Source organism: Astatotilapia calliptera, chromosome 19, assembly GCF_964374335.1.
Source record: "Astatotilapia calliptera chromosome 19, fAstCal68.1, whole genome shotgun sequence".
Lineage (NCBI taxonomy): Eukaryota > Metazoa > Chordata > Actinopteri > Cichliformes > Cichlidae > Astatotilapia > Astatotilapia calliptera.
Window position 1 is genome coordinate 22,027,688 of NC_137440.1, and position 20,998 is coordinate 22,048,685.

Consider the following 20,998-nt stretch of genomic DNA (forward strand, 5'->3'; position numbering starts at 1 on the left):
TGCACCGATATAATCTTATTAGAAACTTCATTAAAGATATAGTGCAACACAATGTTTCTAACCCAGAAGCACACGGAGAAATATGTTTGTTTGTTTTTTTAATATCACCTTTCAGTACAACAATATCCAAAAAGAATTTCAGTCAGCACTAAAGGTAAATGTTCTGCTTGCTACATACAAGGTAACTAAAACTGAACACACAAGAGGTTTTGATGCAACAGTTTCTGTGTCATAAAAAACAAACAAATTATTTGAAAAATGGCTAATAACAACTTATTAGCAACAAGAAGTATGGCGCTTATAATAAAATACATACATATCACACCAGAAAAACATAAATATATATATTTCTTAAGAAATAAAAAATATGCTATTAAAAAAAAAACCAAGAAATTATTACAAAAAGCTGTACGGAGGTTTGTTTTACTGACAATATTAAAATTGCAATCTGTAAGTCAAACTTTTGAGTTAGGCATCTCAAAATTCTGACAAGTTAAAATCTTGCAATTAATTTTTCCTGCTAAAGTTTTATTTTCCTTCAACCTTCCATACAGCTCCTACTGCATTTTTCACTTGTCTCTTTTTCTTTGGTGCCTCAGGGAACAGGTTTAGTTGAACTTTCAGAGTCAACATTGTCTTTTAATGACTCCGCATAACATGGCTTCATATCCAAATACACAAGACCCGGAATGTCTGAGAGCAGTCTGGCCTTTTCTCATCTTAATTTAAAGAACTGTACACATTAAAACAACAACCTTTTTACAATCCTCTTCAATTTTACTAAATGCATAAAAGGTTTTGTGCAAGCAGCCACAAACACAGCACTCCGAAAAACAGCTACATAACACATTCAACAGCATTTCAAACAGAAGGCAAGAGAAACTAAATAAATAACAGGCTTCAGAAACAAGTGGGAGGGGAAGACCTTAAAAACTCACCTCATGCAGAATCGGGGTACTGAAAACTATGAGAGCTTAACCCTGGAGCTGGATAATAGTCTCATCAACACGTTGCATGTTTGACATGAAGGCATGAACCATCATGTTCTGGTTCAAAACTGATCTGCCCTCATGCCCTTAAGAGTTGATAATAGTCAAAAGGTTCCCAACTTTCCTCTTCCTTGTTTTGCTACAAAACTTTTTTTCCCCTCGTGTTTTTTTGCAGTGAGCTGATTAACATTTGCAGCTACAAAACAACTCCTTACCATTCCTCCAGGTTTGCCTACATGGTGCTACTATAAAATACAGTATATAGCTTACATATCTTTCTTTTCCATTTGTGAGAATTGCTAAGAGATATTTGAAAGTCATATTCTGCTGAATTAATCTTATTGAATATGTGAGGAAATGCTGTAGGCACACAAATGTAGCGGGAAAAGGACTAAAGAGAAGTTTGTGAAAATTGTCTTATTTTGTTCTGTCTATCACTACACCGTGTTTTTTTTATGTGCATCTGCGAGGAAGCAGTCAAAGATGTACACTGGTGGATTTAAAACATTAACAGAACTGGCTGCATCTGTCAGTCAACATATAAAAGAAAGTAAACAGACAAAAATGTCACTGAGGAGGTAAAATGCCTGCTATTTATCAGGGGGATATAAGATTTAGAGGGGAAACTTAAGTGGTCTCAACCTGAAAGCACCTAAAAGCAACTGGCAATAACTGTAATGCCAAGTCATTCATTTAAAAACATCTCATCTTTGGTAAAACAGTCTTGAAAATATTCATGTGCATGCACAAATATAGAAAAACACCAATATTTTACAAAAATACCTTCATTAAGAAAAAAAAAAAAAGCTGCTTCAACTTTGTGTCTGGATATAAAATGTAACAGTGCCCTTAAAAAAAAAATCAAGTAAATAACATTTCAGGTGCAAATTCAAAAGACAGACCGACTCCGTGATGGAGAGGATCTAAGTGCTCGCTGCTAATGATGCGTCTTTGCGCGTCCCGCCGATTTACGAAGAAAGGAAAACGTCAAGATCGGCGATGACGGCTGCCTGTCGTCTGGCAACAGTGTTCACGAGACGGTGAGGAAAAGATGGAGTTCCTAGGTCCAGCTGAAAATAAACAGAAGAGGAAACGGAGATAACAAATGACATCCATGTAGTACAGCCTGCAAATTACACTCACCAGACACTTTGTTAGGTGCACCGTGCTAATTATGAGCTGGACCCCATTTTCTTTGTGGAAAGAGTCAACAAGGTACTGAAAACATTCTTCAGAGATTTTTGGTTCACATTGACATGAGAGCCACGCCTCACACAGTTGCTGCAGATTTGTTAGCTGCACATCCAGTGAAACAGCCATTAGAAGATGGGGACACACTGCGATCATAAAGGCATTGATACAATCGGTACCAAGGCCTCCTGAAGTACGTCAAGGAAATAGTCCCCACACCATTACACCACCAGCCCAAACCACTGATACAGAGCAGGATGGATCCATGTTTTCATGTTGTTTACACCAACACCACCTGAATATTACAGCAGAAAACGAGATTCAAACCTGGCAACATTTTTTCATGTTTCTACAGCCCAAAGTTGGTAAATCTGTGTGAATTGTAGCCTCAGTTTCCCGTTCTTCGCTGAGAGAAGAGGCACCTGTTGTGGTCTTTTGCTGCTGTACACCAGAGATGCTCTTCTGCATACCTTGGCTGCCTAAAGTGGTTACATTTGAGTTACTGTTGCCTATCTGTCAGCTTCTGGCCACTCTCCTCTGACCTCTGGCATCAACAAGGGATTTTTACCCACATAACTTTTTGGACCATTCTCTGTAAACTCTTGAGATGGTTGTCTGGGAAAATTCCAGTAGATCAGCAGTTTCTGAAATACTCAAAACAGCCTGTCAGGCACCAACAACCACGGCATGTTTAAAGTCACTGAAATAACCTTTATTCCCCATCCGTTTGTAGTTCACAGAGTTGCTGCCATGCGATTGGCTGATAAGATATTTGCATAAATGAGTAGTTAAATAGGTATACCTAATGAAATGTCCAGTGAGCAAGTTACTCAAACACAGCAAATACAAAAATACAATTATGTTTTCATTATAAAGATGGACTCTGAGTGAAGTCTGTCTGTGCTGTATCAGCTGCTCCTGTGGTAAACTTGGTGGAAGGTGAAAAAAAAGCTTCTACTCCACGAAACTAATTTCCCTAATAGTGATAAGCCTGCCAGTGGAGAGCCATAAAGTCATCCTGCTGTTTAGATCAGCACAATCAGCCTCAATAATCAGCTCGAAAGACTGATTTACTGGAAGTTAAAATGCATAGACTTCAACTCTGCTACCCTTCTGTTGGTTGTATTGCAATACACACAACTGCGCTATTACGTATATCTAAAAGTAATACAGTGGGAATATAGAAGTAATTCACTGAAAGATGTCTTTTAGGTATTTTGGCCTTTAAACGGCAGCCTCCAAAATGACCACAAAAAAGAAACCGAACATAATAACCTTCACAAAGGTCAGATTTATTCTTCTGAATTATGTGAACGCATTACTTTTGCACCCAGTGAAATAGGGAGTGATGCATGAGAGCCTGCGGATGTATTTCTGGCAAGCATATTTTACCTGTAGCAGGTAGATGACTCTGGTTACTTCCTTTTCATTACGTCTAACTGGTTGCAAGATCCAGCAACTGGGCAACATCTCCCCACGGATGGCGTCCACACTGGGCCGAGGGAGAGACTCCTCAAACACAGACTGCATTGCCAGCACGTGCAGGCCACCCTGCAGCAGAGAAAACAATATCAATAAAACAGGTGCCGCTGCACTCTTTTGATCAGCCGGGAGGCAAGTGTACACCGACACCAACAGCTGACATGATTTCCTCCACACCCACTGCCTCTGAGTCAGAGTGTTGTTTATGCTCGGTGACTTCTAAGCATGAGTAGTATCTAAATAGCATGTTTAACATTTTGTGGATGAGGAACATGCTGTTAAATTGTTGTTTGCACTACAATGTAATCTGGATTTTTCTTTGTCAAGCTAAAGCGTGCAAACGCTGCACATACTCCCTGAGCCTTACACAAGAGAGATGAACAGTAATCATGCACGCCGGCTGGTTAATGTTGAAGCTGTGCTCACCTGTTTGGACTGCGAGCTGATGCAGCAGAAATCTCGCGGCTGGCTGAGGTGACAGGTGGACGAATCTGTGAGAATGTAAACTAAACAAAAATGGAGAGATACGTGAAAATGATCAAGTATAGTCGATACAAACCTGGAAATAAAACAACTGGGGCAATGTAATAAAAGCCCAATACTGGAAATAGATTTACTACTATAGAAACAGACAAACCAAACAGCTCCTGTGCAAGGATTTTATTTGCAGTGTGATGTTTGAGCGCAAGGCTCTTTCTCAGACTTTCATGAATACACTAACGAGCCTACTCATAATCTTCACAACAAACCACACATGACATATCTCGCCTTTTTCAGACTTCCATCTGTTAAAAAGTAATAAAAATAATGCTAGATAGTGTAACAGAAGAGCGTGGACAGGAGAGCAGTGAGAGAGAGTGGAAAGACACACAGCAAAGGGGCTCGTGTTGGACTCAAACTCGGGCCGCTGCATCTTTATCTTCAATTCTTTATGTATATTTTAGTGTCTGACAGACTCTTACTTGTTCTTTGTGATTGTGTATGCTGTACAAAAATCAATAAATACAACATTTAAAAAACAAAGTCACATATAAAGAAAAACTACACTACAAACAAATCATGTACCTTCAGTACGTTCTACTACGTGTTTTAATTATCCAGCACCAATTCTGTTTAATACTGGGATACTAGACTGGTGGAAAGAAAGTTCACTAAATAAAATGTCATATTCACGATACAGTGATTTGATACTTTAGTTTAAATTCTACATGCTTGCATAAAAAACAAAAATTATCCAAAGAATGAAAACTTGGAGAACAAGAGGCCAGCAGAAGTAAAAAAGGCCTCGTGGTGGGCTGCAGGTATTAAATGAAAACACACTGCAGGTGTGAGAATGGAGCTGGCCGCGTAATAAAACAAACTTGGCAGTGATGAATGAGACTGTGCTGAACCACGCTGTAGTACAGATAGTTAATGGATGCAGATGCGTTCGCTGAGAAGAATTTGCAGGCTCTATTAACTGCGTAGCACAAAATATAAATAGTTTTGCTGTCAAGATAAAAGTGTAAATATTATATTTTATTTTTAAGATTTGCTTTTTAGCAAAAGCACAAAGGTTTTTGCAAGGTAAACGGATTGCACAAGGCCACCTTACACAACCATAATTCATCAGTTTTTCTTTCTGAGCAATGACGTTTAAGCAGTGTTTTAGTTTTTGAACTCTCTCAGAAAATAAGCATCTTACTTTTTAAGATGATGTTTTAACTACTAGCATTATAACAAATGAATGGATAGGGAGGAATGAAGTTTCAAGAAATCTCCTTAAAATTGCGATATTCAGGATAACTCAAGATTAAATATACTGTCATTAAAACTGCTGCCTATGAGGATGTTGGCTCACCAAGCTGAGTGCTGTCATCTAGTGGTCGTGTCCACACTGAGCGGACTGACTGATTGTACATGTGGCTCTTGGACAGCTGGGAGATTAGGTTCCACAGGCTATCCGGTGGTCTGTCCAGCTCCCCAGCCCCCAGGAAACCGTGGACAGATGGGCAGGAAGAGGGTTTGTAGTATGCCTGAATTCCCCGTTCATCTCCTTGGTAACTGGGTAAAGATAGACAGAGTTCATTTTCTAATAGCACATAAATGATTTTTGTGTTGCAAATTGTCTACTTGCTCAAAATTATCCTGGAGCAGGCACGGAGGAAATCGAGAAAAGGGGAGATGGTTGGAGAATGCTCACCTCCAGCCTGCTGCGGCTTTGCCCGTCACCAAGTTGCCAAAATCCCCTGAGGCAGCCAGTCGCACCTGTCGAGAAAAAAATGTCTTACTCACCTCAAAAACAAATGCCAGTGAGAATAAACCCGAAATTTTTATAAAGGACAGTTAATTACTATGTGAATCTTTCAACTCAAATACAAAATACTAATTAGAATGTCTCTCCTAGAGCACGTTTTTCTACAGCTGACTTTTCAGCTATATTACCTCAGCCAGAGCTCGACCGAGAAGACTGAATGTGATGTCCTGATAGGTTGTCGATATGGAAGACGAGGAGCCGACGGATGCTGTCCGCTGGCGTGTACAGGCCGGAGATGAAGTCATCAGAGGTTCAAACCCGCTGCTCTGTTGGACGTCTAATAAATCACATGATATTATTAGCACATTTAGATACAGAGGGTGTAAAGAAGAGGGTAAAGAAGTGGTGACAAACCTGGGCAATGATCTCATTTATTAGTCGCCATATTTAACAAATTGCCAAAGCTTCCAAGGAAGGCAAATATAAAGCCTGAAATAGCAATGATTTATCTGGACGTCTTATTGAAATAATAATTAATCATGATTATTGCCCAAATCTATTTGGGGTTGGTGATTAACTGTCCTGCTGTTACCCTGGGCTGACAGCCACCCTCTCTGTGTCTTCACACTCTGTGGAGCACAAATAGGAGGACGTGTCCCAACCTTCAGCCCTTCATTCTTCATGATCTGGACAGAAGAAAAGTTGAGCCTTTTTAGCTCAGTCTTAAATCTCAGTTTCATTTCAAATCTAATGTATCATGTAGCATTAATATACAGACCTGTCCTGTTCGAACTGGTCTGTTGCCCTGCTGTAGTTGGGTGGTGTTGCCACTGTTGTACCCTGATGTTGGTCCAGAGGAAAGACTCAGACTGGACCCCGTGCACAAAGTGCTGTTGCTTATCCTTGTCCGATGCCTCAAGTCATCCTGTCCGGCACACGTCACCTAGAGTCAAGTTCATACAGACAAAACTATTTATCCAAACATTTACAACAACATCTAAATGCTGCACAGCACACAGGATCCCCTCTATAGTCACTTTTATCATGATAAGATGAAGACCCTGGAGTTCACTGGCTGGGATCTTTAATTATTCTCTGTGATATGGATCTGACTGACCTTGTCTTCCTGAGATAGGGCCTGCTGCTGTAGCCTCCTCTTCTCAAGCTCAGTCCGTTCTCGCAGTCGTTCTCGTGCCTTTGCGATCTCCGTCCTGGCTTCTTCCCGAGCTCGACCATAGTCCCGCAACAGCTGCTCAATGTCAGATGGATACTGGCTTTCTTCCCTTGGAGCATCTGGCATTCTTCAGTAAAAACAAATAAGAGCCAAATAGATTTTCTGTTTACATCACTCCTGAAAACCTAAGCACGAAATGTGAGATTCAAGGAGCCCGTTGTGCTTTGATTTTGTGAAACTCAGCATCTCACCTGGCGCTCTCTATCACTTCTTGCCGAAGCCTTTGAAGATGCTCTTTGTGCCGACTGGGCATTGCAATAGATGCAGCCTCCTGAGGACGGAGGCGTGGGTGCTTGCTCGGACTCAAGCTACGAGCTCTCCGGTAAGTCTGGAGGCGCTCCTCCCTCTCCTGCCTCAAACCCTCAATACTCCTGCGATGCCTGAGGGATCCAATTTAAAAAACAGTAATGTCAATGAAGTCTAAGAGAAGACCAGTTTTAGAAAATATCAATGTATCCGCAGTATCAATTACGAAAGCGTTTTATGCTTTAAAAGCTGGCACTGAATGTCAGGTGAGAATATTATTATTATTTCTTTTGGATTTTTTAATTAGGCATTTCCACTTTGGTGTGTATTAAACATTTTAAAGCAAATCTTATGTCAAAATAGAGCATTTGTGGCAACTGTATCCTTACACATCATACAGCTGCTGTTTTGTAGAAGCAGAAGCTGGCGTCACAAGCTCTTCTTTGGACCTCGGGGACAACATCTTTAGCAGCGTGTCCGTCTCTCCCAGCCTGTAATGAAGCTTAGCCTCTGCCAGCTCCACAGTCAGTGGTGTCGGGTTCATGTTGAGGTTGACCGTCGCCATCACCTGCTCTCTCTCCTGTCGCAGCTTCACTATCTCCTTTGCCCTCCTGTCGCTCTGCGCCACAGATTCTGCATTTGAACCAAAGCTCCCGACTTCACCCCATTCGGCACACTCTCTGCGTTTGTTGTGCTCACTGGTCACAAATGTGGTCAGGTTTTTTGAGCATTTTGACTGTTGCTGATTGACCCCCGACCAGTTGGTGAACTTGTTGTGCATAGGCAGGTCCTCCGGGACTCTCTGATTATCTTGACAAGGAAACACATCGCTGACAGGTTCAATGTTCACAAGCACATCTGTGTTGCATTCACTGGGTGCTAGTGACATTATATCATCCTCTTGAGGTTGATCAGCCTTGTCGCTGAATGGAGATAGACTGTAGTTAAAATCCCCAGCATTAGGCACAAGTCTTCTGAAGTCTGATGCCTGCTGTTTGCGCACATCAGTCTGTTTTAATGTGGGGGAAATGTGGTTCTGCAAAATTAAACCATTTGCTGAAGTAGGCGTCCACTGCGGGGATGCCACCGGCCATTTGGACCCGAGCTTGTGGTTGTCCTTGTCTTGATAGTTCACATGTCTCCCATCAGAATCTGCATATGTTTCCATTGATGGATTTGGACTTGAAGAGCACTTATCTAATCTTTTAGAGCTTGTGCAACTAATTTCACTCACTTTCTCAAGTGATACTGATTCTAATTTGTCAGAGGAAGAATCACAATCCCGTAAGGACATCCGATTGCCATCTGAAACAGAAGGAATGGTCATGCTGTCATCCTCAGAGGGATGGTTTGTCTTTTGAGCCTTATATTTTGCAGAACATGTTACCGACTGTTTACCCTTGAGCCTCGTGCGTAATCTGGCTCCCACTGTAAGAATAGGAGAAGACGCACGGTCTGTATATGTGACCATTTTCTTCAGATGAGGAGATGTGAGGTGTGTTAATGAAGGGCTGTGATTTTCTTGGTAGCAGATTTTTGATGACCTATGGGTGATTTCAGGGACTGCAGTACTTCTGCGGCCCAGTGCTTCAGAGACTCTAGATGAAGCAGACCTTACACGCCTTTGACAGTCAGCTGCAGTCTTTGCACGAGCAGTTTTGAGAGGGTCATTCGCAGGCTGTGAGGAAACAGAGGTGTTAAACCTCAGGTCAGGCATACTTTGCATCTTTTCAACTGTGTTAGATTTTGTTTTTACCACACAGTGGATATTTTTGTCTTGAGAGACACTCACAGCATCAGAACCAATCACTTTGACTATGACATTGACTTCATGAGATTTAGACTTCTCACTGGGTGACAGAAGAACAGCAGCTTTCTTCTCTGCTGGAGCTACAAGCCTCTCAGTCTGGATCCCAACATCTGCAGCTGTCTGAGTTGAGCAGTCTCTCTTGGTGCCACCATTAGACTCGACGTAAGATGTGCTAAGATCAGAGAAGTTAATACTCCTTGAACTGAAACTGCGAACTTCACCTGTCCTCATTCCCTGGACGTCCCCCAGCAGGTTTGAGGTGCTGTTGATTAACTTAGAAATGTGAGCTGACATGCTTTCCATACTGGCCCAAGTTGGAGATTCTGTGATATCCACCTTGTTTTTCTGTGACGCGGGTACATCTGTGTTGCTCCTTTTGTGACGATCTTTCCTCTTCAGAGAGCTACAGTTCTTACCGTTACCCTGCGCCTGAAGCTCACGCTCAGTCTGAGTACTGTGTTCGCATGTCCTTTGTGCGTTTGTTTTGCTCGTCTGGCACTCTTGCTCAGGTGAGTAAACAAACATGATTTCATCTACTCGACCGGAAGCGTTGCCAGGATCGCCAGGAACACTGTTGACTGGAGAACCGCTGTCTGCTGTCAGATTAGCAGGGCAACTGCAGATATTCGCAAATGCCTGTTGACAGGGTGTAAGCCGAGATGTTTTAGTTGCTTGTTCTTTATAATCCTCCACACTACTAAGAGTACTAGAGAGTCCCTTGTTTGTAGCATATGTGCTAAGATGAGAATTAAATGGAGAGTTCTGCTCATTCAGACCATTATCGACACTGCAGCACCTTGTTATACGTTTCTCTGAGCTGTTTAAAAGTGGAGAATTACTGGATAGGTCAGCAGCACTTCCAAACGCTGGGTAGCAATGTTGGCCTGAGTCGTCTTCTTGCCACTGGTGAACATAAGGGTTGATGTCACTGGATGCAAAATGAATAGGGGAGTCTTGAGACTTTGGCACATGCTGTGGCTCCTTTTTGTTTGCATGCGGGCTAATTTGTTCCGTTTTCTGTGACACTGACCGAAGAGGTAAGGAGTGTCTTTTTAGCGTGTAAGCTTTACTAAGCTTAACTTCGTTTTTGCCGGGGTTTCCATGGGAAAAAGTCTTCACGTTTGATTTGTTTGCTGCTGCTAAAGTAGATTGTCCTGCATTGCTTTTTCTTGGCTGTCTGACTTCAGGTTTGACATCATTCTGAATGTCAAGCTTGACCCATTTAGATGCCAGCCTGCTGTGATGCATCCTAGTGGCGGCGTGGTCCTCCTCATCCTCGTCTGATGACTTAAGAGAGGAGTCAGAGGAAGATGTGGGACAGGTCCTGATGTGAGACTTTCTGAACCGCTTAGTTTTGCCTTTTTGCATCATAAGAGAAGAATTTCCTAACATGCCTCCAGTTGTGCTTTTCTTGGGCTCTTTGGCGATTACAGGTCTAAAACAACTTGGATTTTTAAAGCAGTTTTGCTGTAGCATTTTAGATTGTGACTCCGCCGTTACTGCTCGATTGTGTGGCACGAATGGTTGGGTCAAAGTCTCTTTGTCACTTTTCATTATGCAATCTCCACTGCTAATGATTTGAGTATTTTCATTAAATTTGGGATGTGACTCAGATAAATTTGGGGGTTTGTTTTTGCAGCAGCTCTGAGACGAGTTATCGGAATCAGTCTGTCGATAGCTGAACTCATCCTGTGCTGTGACAGAAGGTTTGCCTCCTGTTGTGGTGTCTCGTTCAACATTTACATCATGCCCAGCCGAGCCTTTCATGCAGACATCCTCACCACGGGGTGTGTTCTGGTTGCTGTAGCTTCTGTCTGCTTTAAACTGATGTAATCCACCACCAGCTAATAACTTCATGGCTCCAGATATTTCGCCACTGGTTTGGAAATGTTGAATCATCTTTGGCGTGTTTGGTTTGGGTGAATAATTATCTTTATTGACAACGTTCGATGCAGTTTCCACACCTGTGCGCCCCATAGCAGTACAGCTACAATTCACTTTTATGCAGTCAGTGGTGAAAAGTGTTTCAGGGCTTATTTGGTTAAGTTGTGGGCATGTCTGCTTAGCATTGGAAGCTGGGGGATCTGTCTGGCTGTCCGCTTTTTTGGAGCAAATATCAGTAATAACTGGATGAAGATTAGCTATTATTTCACGTTTGCCTGCATCATTAATTTGTTTTTGTGTTACAAAGGCATCACTTGCTGACAAAGAGTCGCTAGCGTGCTCGCACCCTGCCTGGCTGCACAGAGTCAGACTTGAGTGGATATGTGGAAGTGAGTTTTGGAAAACACAGCGGCTGAAGACCTGCTTGTTTAATGTTCCATCAGACACGCTATGAGCGCTGTCAAAGGTTTCCGTCACTTCAGTACATACAACCGTGCTGCTATTCCTCAATTCAGCTGCCATAGCTGAAGCCAGGTGCTCACTTTTATCCACCTTATTTTTACTTATCAGTAAAGTTTCCAGTGTAGGATGTCCACTCAGGTTTGTTCCTTCTTTCGCTTGATTACTCCTTTCATCTCGCAGATGTTTTGCTGTCCATCTACATTCATTACTGTTTGAAACAAAATGAATTGCAGATGATGACAAGGCATTCAGACTTTGACTCAAGCTCTTCCTGGCCCCATCACTATCCATCAATGTCAATTTCATGTGCTCTTTCACCACTTCTGCGATTCTCAGATCAATAGTGCTGCAAATAGCATCTGACTTGCATACGTGTTCTCCCCTTTCCTGGTTTTTTCCATGGTTATTCACTCGGGATTCTCTCTGTTCTGTTTCTACAAACTGTTCCTTTAGGGTTACACCCACCTTTTGGACTACTTTATTATCGCCAAATGAAATACTATTCTGTGAATCTTTTTCATGACTCTGAAGCCCAAACTGAGAGTCCTCAAAGACGCCACGACTTGGTTCGAGTTTCCCACTGCTGCAATCAGATACTGGCAATGCAACTGAAGACACTGTATCTTGTGTAACGCTGCCAACAACACAAACAGAATCACATCCTCTGCTGCTAGTTTCTACTGCAGGCTCTTCTTTATTAGAATCCCCGGTGCTATTATTGTCATCAGGGCAAATCTCCTCATGGCTGTCACCTGATGCACAGCAGAAGCTTACCAGCTCGCTGCTGTCCTGTGTATTTGGTATTTTCAAGCTGCCCATGAAAGTATCTTCTTTGTCTTTGTTTCTCTTCCTGGAATTTTTACAAGTTGATTTATCAACTTCCTGCTGTAGTGCAGTGGCCTGCTCAGCGTCTTTGATTCCATCCCTTATAAGAAATGCATCTTCTGCATTTGTAAACTTACACTGCTGTAAATCTCTCACCTTTTCTGTTCCACAATCGAGACTGCATACTCTTGCCTTTTCAGTAGAAGGTTTTAAGAGACTTGCAGCTTCAGGCATCTCAGCCAGTACTTCACGTGGGTTTGTAGGATTTGTGGAGAAATGGATTACTGACTGAGACAATGAGCTGCACATTTCATGGTCAGAGGACACTGTAATGTCAGCAAACATCATATTGGAGGAATCTGCAAACACCTGAATCAAATTTGATGTTGTTTGTGTGGTCTGGGAAATTTCAGTCTCCATTTGATCTAATGAAGATGCTGGATGCTGACTGTAACTGAAAATTGGAGTACCTGTAATAGAAGGATCTCTCATTTTTGCGGGTTCTCCTAAACACTCTGCACAACACCTTACATCCTTCTGATTATCAGACTTCAGGGCATTGTCTGGTGTTGTCAGCGCCTGAAAACCCCCCAAAACTTCAAGGTCGTGTTCTTCCACTTTCATGTTTACACCTTCAGTGCTAGTGGACGTAGAGCTATGGCTTCTAGATCCAACCTGAGAGCCAGACAGATTCATACTTGTCGGACTGGGACTACTGCTGCTGATCTCTGCGTGTCGGAACATAATGTTTCTTTGAAAAGGAAGAGAATCCCTCTGCATCCTGGGACTCTCTGCTGCATCTGTGGAGGACCAGGCATCAGTGAGAACCAGCGGGTTTTCTGGCTCCCTCACACTGCAGCTGCTCAGAGAGCGTGGGCTACTGGTTAAAGCCTCCACATTCCCAAAGTCCTGATTTAATTTATGTACAGTGTCTCTGCCTCTAGAATCTGCTACTAATGAGCTTTGAGAAGAAGGCTTCATTGTTGTATCAATTTGTCTTGTCTTCGGGGAGCTTTGATGGCTCCAGTATGCCTCTATTGGGATTACGAGAGTTTTCTGACGGCTGTCCCACTCAAAACTGGTCTCTACTGTTTTAGTGTGCAGCTTGGATGAATCAGTGGAATCCGTCACCAGTGAGTAGGTTGGTACCAGTGTCTGGCTAAATCTCTTCACTGTTGAGAATTTAACAGTGCTCTCCAAACTGAGTGAATCTTTAGACATCTGACTGTCTTCACTCTCTGCTTCGCTTTGAGCTGCATCCTCATGTCTCAGCTGCTCTGCTAGAGCTGTGGCATAAGCAGAGGACAGAGAATCAAGAGAGAAAAGGCTCTCGCAGTCTGATGTCCCATTGTCTTTGACTTCTCGCTCTTCCTCCCATCCAACCAGTCCATGCTGCTCATCGATCCATCTACTAGTCTTGTTCATCAGAGCCTCAGTACTATGCCACCGTCTATGTCTAATGCTCTCAAACAGAGTCCTTTGGTCAAGCTCCTCACACGAGACTGTAGTTTTAATGGTACATTTCCTTTGACCCATTTTGGTGTCTCTAAGGCTCTTGTCTCTTCTTTGTCTCCAGTGAAATTTACTTGTAAATTTTCCAAGCAGCTTAGGCAGTTGTCTATTCACACCTGAGGGAGGTTTTCTGAACACTCTGGACAGAGCTCTTTTTATCCTGGGCCCCACAGAACGAGGAAACGACTTGCTGATGGTTCCTAATCTGCTGTTATCTGCATGACAGGATGTTTTCTCGTGCATAACAGGGCCATTCTCAGAACTGGGTTTGTCTGTGGATGATCCTTGAAAGTTTTCCTTGCCGACTAGCAGCAAACTACATCCAAGAGGCAACTTCTGTGTACCCGTCAATTTCTGGTCTGACCTGTTTTTAAAAGACAGGTCTCGGTTCGGAAGCAGAGGTTTCCTTTCTGGCCTTTCCCGGCAGAGCTGGGTTTGTGGTCCCTCCTTGGCAGTCTGTGTGATCTTTTCAGGGGAGGTTACTCCATTCTGGCGGGGCTGATTTTGCTCTGAGAAGATAGAACCAGAACAACTTTGGGTCCTTTCCCGAGGAAGACACTCATCCGAAACCCACTTCCTGCTACCAGTCCAATCGGACGTTGTGGGTGAATTTAAAGTCAGGTCTGTGGATCTGTTTCTCTTGAGGAAGTGTCTGTTGGAGAAGGAGAAAAACAGATGTCTTAACAGTCAAGACCTAAATAATTAAAAAAACCTGAAAAACTGCTTCCTGAATCCTCACCAACAGATTTTACTGTCCCCTTACCTGAAGATGGGTGTGTTCTGTGGGTAGAGTCGGGACAAAAGATCGGATGAAAACGAGTGTCTACGAGAATCAAACGGTCGTCCTTTGACCTTTGAGGGCGATCCAGCCTCAGGAGATTCTGGGCTGTCTGGTCCTAAAGGCAGAGTCTTTTCCAGCTGCTGTAACTCTTTCTTTGCTTCCAACAGATGCTGCTTGCTGGCGATTCTCTCCAGCTGGTAACGCAGCCTTTTGCGCCGAATGCGGCTCTCGGCCCGGCAGAGAGCGTGATGCTTTAGCAATTCATCCTGCACTGCCTTCTTCCTGGCTCTTATCACTTGGGATGGACAATCCACTGAAACATCTTTCTGATCCCTGAACACATGGCTTGTTAACCTCTCCAGCAGGGGTGCAGGGAGGAGGTCTGCTTGAACTCCAGACTCCTGAGTGATCCTCTGTTCAACAGCTGTCAGGCGATGTTTCTCCTTCAAAATCCACTGCTGGACTGTTGATTAAAGACAGAAAGTAGGACATTTTGAGCACTAGAAATCGCAATCAATATGACTTTTGGTATGTCATCCTTTTTTCTTTTTTTTAAACGATGCAGAATTTCAGCTTGGATTTTGAATAATACTTGTGTAAGTGATGAAATGCAAAGAGTTCTCACTCTCAGTGTGCTGCTGTTGGAGGTAGGCCTGCTCCCTTTCTAGCTCTCTCTCAGCCCGTCTCTGTTCAGCCTGAATCTCCTGACGCAAACTCTCCACGAAGCGTTTCTGCTCCTCCACACGCTGCCTGGCAGAAGGCTCCTCACCGGGAGAGAAGCATGCACCCACCTGCTGTGGGAGATTCGCTTCTTTGACACTACAAAAAGAGATGCATGACACAGATGAAGCACAGACTGAGAAACGATGATGAAATAAGAGAGAAAAAAAGACAACCATGGAGAGTAAAACGATCATTTTACCTCACCTATGTGTAGTTTGATGTCTAGAATTTTATAGTTTGGTGGCAGAGAGGTTGAAAGTAAAGGATACTGTTGTGTTCAGCGTCTCATGAGTAACTAAGCAACCCCTGAGCCTGAATCGTAAACAGCTAACTGGGATTGTTCACAAGGGTGGGGGCTAATGGAAACATGCACTCCACCAAGTGGAAGGACTTATGCATGAATCTACAGGAAGGACACTGGATTTGTAATTCTTATCAAATATGAAAGTGGGGACAGAAAAATACCTGTTTAACCCACATATATTCACAGAGTGGGAAACATTGCCTTAAAACAGTATTTACCTGTTATCAGGGGTCACAAGGCAAAGCTCTGTGTAGGTGCAGGTCATGCCACCTTCACTGGCCTTAAAAGAAAAATTAATATTTTAGTGTTTACAGACAAAATAAGAAATGTGTTAAAAGGGAAATTCTGTGTATCATTAGCATTCAAGTGTATCACCCAATCATCTGCTCATCATAAATATTTTCATGATTGTCATCCTAATCAACAGCATCGCATTCGTTTTGGGACGATTAGCACCTACCCGCCTGCGTTCCCGAAGGACAGCTGCTTCAGCCGGGTGGTTGAAGCGGAACTTATGCACTCCTCCCAAGGTAATCACTGTTCCTGGAGACAGAGAGACAAATCTTTCATCATGAGCTGTGCTAAACCCATGGCATTGTGTTCATGGAAGCTGTGTGTGTGTGTACCCTGCATTTTTATCTTTAAGGTAACTCTGTAAATCTTTAAGCATATGTGCATTTATATTTTTTTTAGCTTTGCTGAATGTATATGTGTGTCGAGAACATCATTTTTTTCCCCTGCTTATTTGAAAGACAAATTGCTCACAGCATGTTCTTTTGATTCTTGGATGAAATTCAAGTTTCGTTTAAGGCCAGCATTAATTAAGCAAAAGGCATCAACTGCATTTGAAGTCATGAATTAGCTTTACGTGCAGCAGAGCAAAGCAGTAACTCACCAAAAGCTGATTTACAATATCTACATAAAAATAATCAATCAAATCACAAAATTGGACTCGCACAGCTCAAATCCAACATTAAAACTACAGATGGCACGATACCACTTTTTTATGTGCGATACCGATATCATATATTTGGATATCTGCCGATACCGATATGAATCCGATATAGTGTGTTTTTTAATCAATAAAACTGTTTTTTTAATATATTGCTGCATTTTGTATAAGTTCATACTCAAGTTTAAATAAACAACAACACTAAAGCTATTCTATTATACCTGAATGTAAAAAATACACTGCACCCAAAATATTTCATAGTTCAGCAAAACTGATCAATCTAATAAACTTAAACCTACTCAATCCTTCCTATTCTGGTATTTTAAAGAGTACTTAGCAGAAATATTAAGCAACCTAACTAACAGGGTTGCAAACTCCCAGCAAAAAAAAATAAAAAATAGGGAACCACCCCCCACCCTCCACCTCATGATGCTTAATCGACGTAATCAACCTTAATTTGATGCAGTGTGAAAAAAAAAATGCACAGAAATAAATTATTTTTCAAGAAATATTAAATAGATTCAACATCTTTCTTCAACAAAATTGCAGACTGCACAGATGGTGTCTTCCCAAAGGAAAAAGTAGTATAGCTTACTAGGGTATATTAGACTTAACAGTTACTATATACAGTAATGGACTTCTATATATTTTACATAAGCTTAAAACTTTGGGTGTAAGATTCAGATAATTATTTATTAAAAGCTAGACATTTTAAATGAGAATAAGAAAGAAAAGTATGTCTTTGTGCCCCCTTTTCCCTGTTCATGCCCTATTGGCCCCCTGGCTAAACTTTGCTAGATCCGCCCCTGCACAGTTACCAGCCATCAGCTACGTAGAAAACGATCCTGGTGTAGAAAGTAATATTAAATAAATTCTAACAACAGCTTATCAAGCTTAAACGTGCTGCTGTTGTTCAGCCGCTGGTTTCCTCTTTCTGGCGCGAAGTGGGCCAAAAACAAACAAGAGAGACGGACACGCGACGGAAAAGCCGATCAGCTGATCATTAATCAGTTTCACGATTGAAGTAGCAGCAAGAAGAGGCAGTCGCTCCATATATCGGTTGTTAAGCTTAACGTGGGAATGCTTTACAAACATTCAGAGATGAACTTACACACTTGCTTTACTTCTCTCTGGGATAACTTCCTCGGAGATGAAATGCTGGTTTGGTAGCGAGGCTACAAATACACATAGCCGCTCTATCACGTGAGCACACTGCTCCGACGTGCTACGGTTATGAGCCGAGTTACGCCGTGTCGCAAGTTTTGTGAGGTGCTTTTTTGATATTTAATGGATCGGATTACATTTTTATTTCTCTCCGATATCCGATCCAGTAATTTACGTCAGTATTGGACTGATACCGATACGTAATATCGGATCGGTCCGTCTCTAATTAAAAAATAAATTTTTTTCTCCTTTTTGTACCAAGATAACCAGCTTCTGTCACATTATCTGGGGCAAACCTGGTGGGAACCAAAGACAGTATGAACAAAGTGCTCTGCTGAGGACATGAGCTGACCTTGAGCCAGTCTACAGGACTCTGTGACCTCTCTGTCGTTGAGCAGGCAGACACAGCTCGGCACTGGCCTGAGCGTCACCACACCCCCGTGGTTTTCAATCTCACAGCTGGCGCTGCCCTGCAAGACTACACACAGAATGCAGAAATGTTGTGACACATTTTGATTTAGAAAGCTGTACCGTTGCTGCTATTCAACTACACAACATTTACAGCATCTAATGCAACATTTAATGAAAAAGGGGCTTATAATACATCCACATCGTCATAATGTACCCTGCACCTTGTGTGCAATAACCTACATGACAAACTCAAAAATATACTTTGTCTGTATTGTATCATTTCTGTTTCCAGACCTCTCTTATCGCATGGCTTTAAGAGAATAAATAAATACCTATTTGTGGTTCTTCAAATTGGTCCTGAGGTCCAATGCGGGTAACTCCTTCCTGTAACAAAAAATATATTGTGAGCATGATAGCTCTAATCAAAATCCACATACAACACAAAAATATCTAAAAAAAAAAAAAAAAACAAGCAAATATTTTGACACAAAATCTTCTGTGAAGGGGTTTTAACGTCTATTCTTTCACTTACCTGGAAGAAAAATAAATGTGATTTGTTTAATCTGAAGTCTTATCTAATGGGATTAAAGGCTTTCTTATTTGGTGTCAAGTCCACATGTGCTCCCAGGTGGCCTCAGTTCTTCACATGAAGGAAACTGTGTAATTGTCAGGCCTAAGGGTACGCTTGTCATTGTCAGAATCAGGACAGCTTAAGCTCCCCTGACTCCTAGCCTCAGAACTAAGAGCCTCTTATCCAAGAGAGTTTTATGCATTGCAGAAGGTACACGCAGACACACACACGTACACACAGAGGGGAAGTTGACAGGACAGTTGGAAGATACAGTGAAAAGAAAAGGCAACAGAAACGCACCTTTTCTCAAGAGTTTTTCTAGAAGTACAGAGAGAAATAGTAGTACAAGAAGATGAGAGGATTGGAGGGATCTAGTAGAAAAACAGAGGTGGTTTTAGTCAAGTCAGCTGACAAAAACAGTAACTTGAGATTTCAGAAAAGTAGAGCAAATGCAAAAGTTTGCATTCTGTTGTTTGTGCAAAAAAATATATTTTGAATGTTATGGCATGCCTGTAAATTACAAATACGTATCTCCTGGGTTGCAAAGACACTTGCATAAAAAGAGAAAGAATATAAACCCTGTATTTCCTTTTTTTTCTCATCATACCCTGAGGTGATAAAAGACGACACCGGTGCTGAGAACATCTCCATCAAGGGCAACGAGGTGTGGCTGGAGGGAGTTGATGAGGAAGCCGGCCCGGTCTCTGTTGATGTCCACACTGTACTCCTCCAGGAGCTCCTTCTTGTCTCTCCAGCTGTCTGACCAGTCCTTTGTCAGCTGCTCCACCTGCAACCCAGGAATGGGTAAGGGGAAAGGAATGTCAGGAAGAATGGGAGGTAGAAAACGTTGGCACCAACATCTGCTACTAATGTCCAGTCCTATAGATAGTAGTACTGAAAAAACTTCTTCAGATAGAATGATTTCTAACACTTGGTTTGTTTAACTGTTTAAGTTTCCAATGTCTCCTAGTAAGGCAGAACAAAAAATAAAATCCCAGTTCAGTTAGTGTCGGTGTCTAATCTTTGAGAAGATACATGGTAAATATTGGAAAAAGCAGCGACCTGATAAAAACATTCCACCGAAGTCACACTTGCTTAAAGTGTCAAAGACTCAGACAGGCAGATGCAAGCATGTGTGTCGACCCTGCGTTACCTTTAGCTCGTTCTGCAGCACGATTTCAGAAAGATTTCCATCCCTTTCGTCACTCAAGGATGGACTGGGATTACGTTGCTGTCAATCAAGAGAGTAAAGAAATGATCAGTCAACATACTGTGCAAAAGGAAAATGTCACACAGACATTACAATGCAATTCAGTCCTGCCCACCTAAGGGGATTAGAAATGTCACCAAGATATAAAACACTGTATTAAGGATTTGGTAGAAAAATGTGTAATGTGAGAATCTCTTTTATACAAAGCCTTACAGTACTAAGAAGGATTTTTTTTTTTAAGGGAGTGAACGCAGCCGAGTGTCTCCCTGGGAGAGTTAGAGACACGCTCTAGCGATAAAAGGTCACCATACCATTTCAAAGCTGAGCAGCATGCTCTTCAGCCTGTCAATCTCCTCTCTCAGTTCCCTGATCAGCCGAACATTCGCATCCTGCACAGAAATCAAAGTGCACGTTAACCTAATCCAAACAATTAGATCAAACATTAAACCTTGGCATCTGACTCCAAACAGCCGCTAACCTCATTAACCCGAGGCTTGTTGACAATATTTCTGGCATGGGCAGCATAGCGCAGGGTGCTCAGGGTCTCGTTATAACTGCTGGCAGAGGGTGAGACCGCTGCAAGAGAAAATACACGCGAAACGCACACAAGCCAGCAGCAGTTAACGCTCACATTACGTGGCATAAGGTGGTCAGTTTTCTTAAATACAGTTTTAGAATATATATGAAAATAAAAATTTATTGTGGAATCACTCAGTTTGAACTCACTTGCAATCATAATGGTTTTGGAGTTTCCACCCAGACTGTCTTTCAAAAGCCATGTCAGGACTGAGTCTCTGTAGGGAATGAAGCAGTGCCTCCTCCCACCTCCACCTCCAGACAGCGAGCTGCTGTGGCTACCCACTGTGCTACCATCGCCCTCAGAGGCCACGCTGTTGATACTCTGGCAGCTGCTTGACATCTGTGAGTTCTGAGCTGCGGAGGTGGTGGCAAAAAGATTGAAGGATGTGCCAAAAAGCAAGCACAGGAGAGAACACAAGAGAATAGATGTGA

At 42.3% G+C, this 20,998-nt stretch overlaps 2 protein-coding genes across 3 annotated transcripts; both read right to left on the reverse strand.

The window, feature by feature from the left end:
• Positions 1 to 85: 85 nt before the first annotated feature.
• stard9 (StAR-related lipid transfer (START) domain containing 9) lies at positions 86 to 18,617 on the reverse strand. The gene is made up of 15 exons (XM_080294181.1): positions 18,539 to 18,617; positions 18,148 to 18,273; positions 15,278 to 15,508; positions 14,635 to 15,115; positions 7,768 to 14,523; positions 7,324 to 7,512; positions 7,016 to 7,199; positions 6,677 to 6,841; positions 6,491 to 6,584; positions 6,087 to 6,235; positions 5,845 to 5,909; positions 5,503 to 5,705; positions 4,089 to 4,168; positions 3,573 to 3,731; positions 86 to 2,059 (listed from the first exon to the last, which is right to left on the reverse strand). The coding sequence occupies exons 1-15, from the start codon at positions 18,615 to 18,617 to the stop codon at positions 1,958 to 1,960; spliced, it is 9,063 nt and encodes a 3,020-aa protein (XP_080150307.1). The 3' UTR covers positions 86 to 1,957.
• LOC113011898 (StAR-related lipid transfer (START) domain containing 9) lies at positions 15,929 to 20,991 on the reverse strand. Of its 2 annotated transcripts, XR_013903840.1 has the most exons (6): positions 20,714 to 20,991; positions 20,466 to 20,563; positions 20,299 to 20,376; positions 19,931 to 20,008; positions 18,148 to 19,564; positions 15,929 to 16,222 (listed from the first exon to the last, which is right to left on the reverse strand). XR_013903840.1 is itself a non-coding variant. In XM_080294006.1 (5 exons), the coding sequence occupies exons 1-5, from the start codon at positions 20,904 to 20,906 to the stop codon at positions 19,379 to 19,381; spliced, it is 633 nt and encodes a 210-aa protein (XP_080150132.1). In that variant the 5' UTR covers positions 20,907 to 20,991; the 3' UTR covers positions 16,277 to 19,378. The 2 variants fall into 2 exon arrangements, 1 of the variants encoding a protein (XP_080150132.1); XM_080294006.1 differs by lacking the exon at positions 15,929 to 16,222 and having other exon boundaries at positions 16,277 to 19,564.
• Between the last annotated feature and the right edge of the window lie 7 nt (positions 20,992 to 20,998).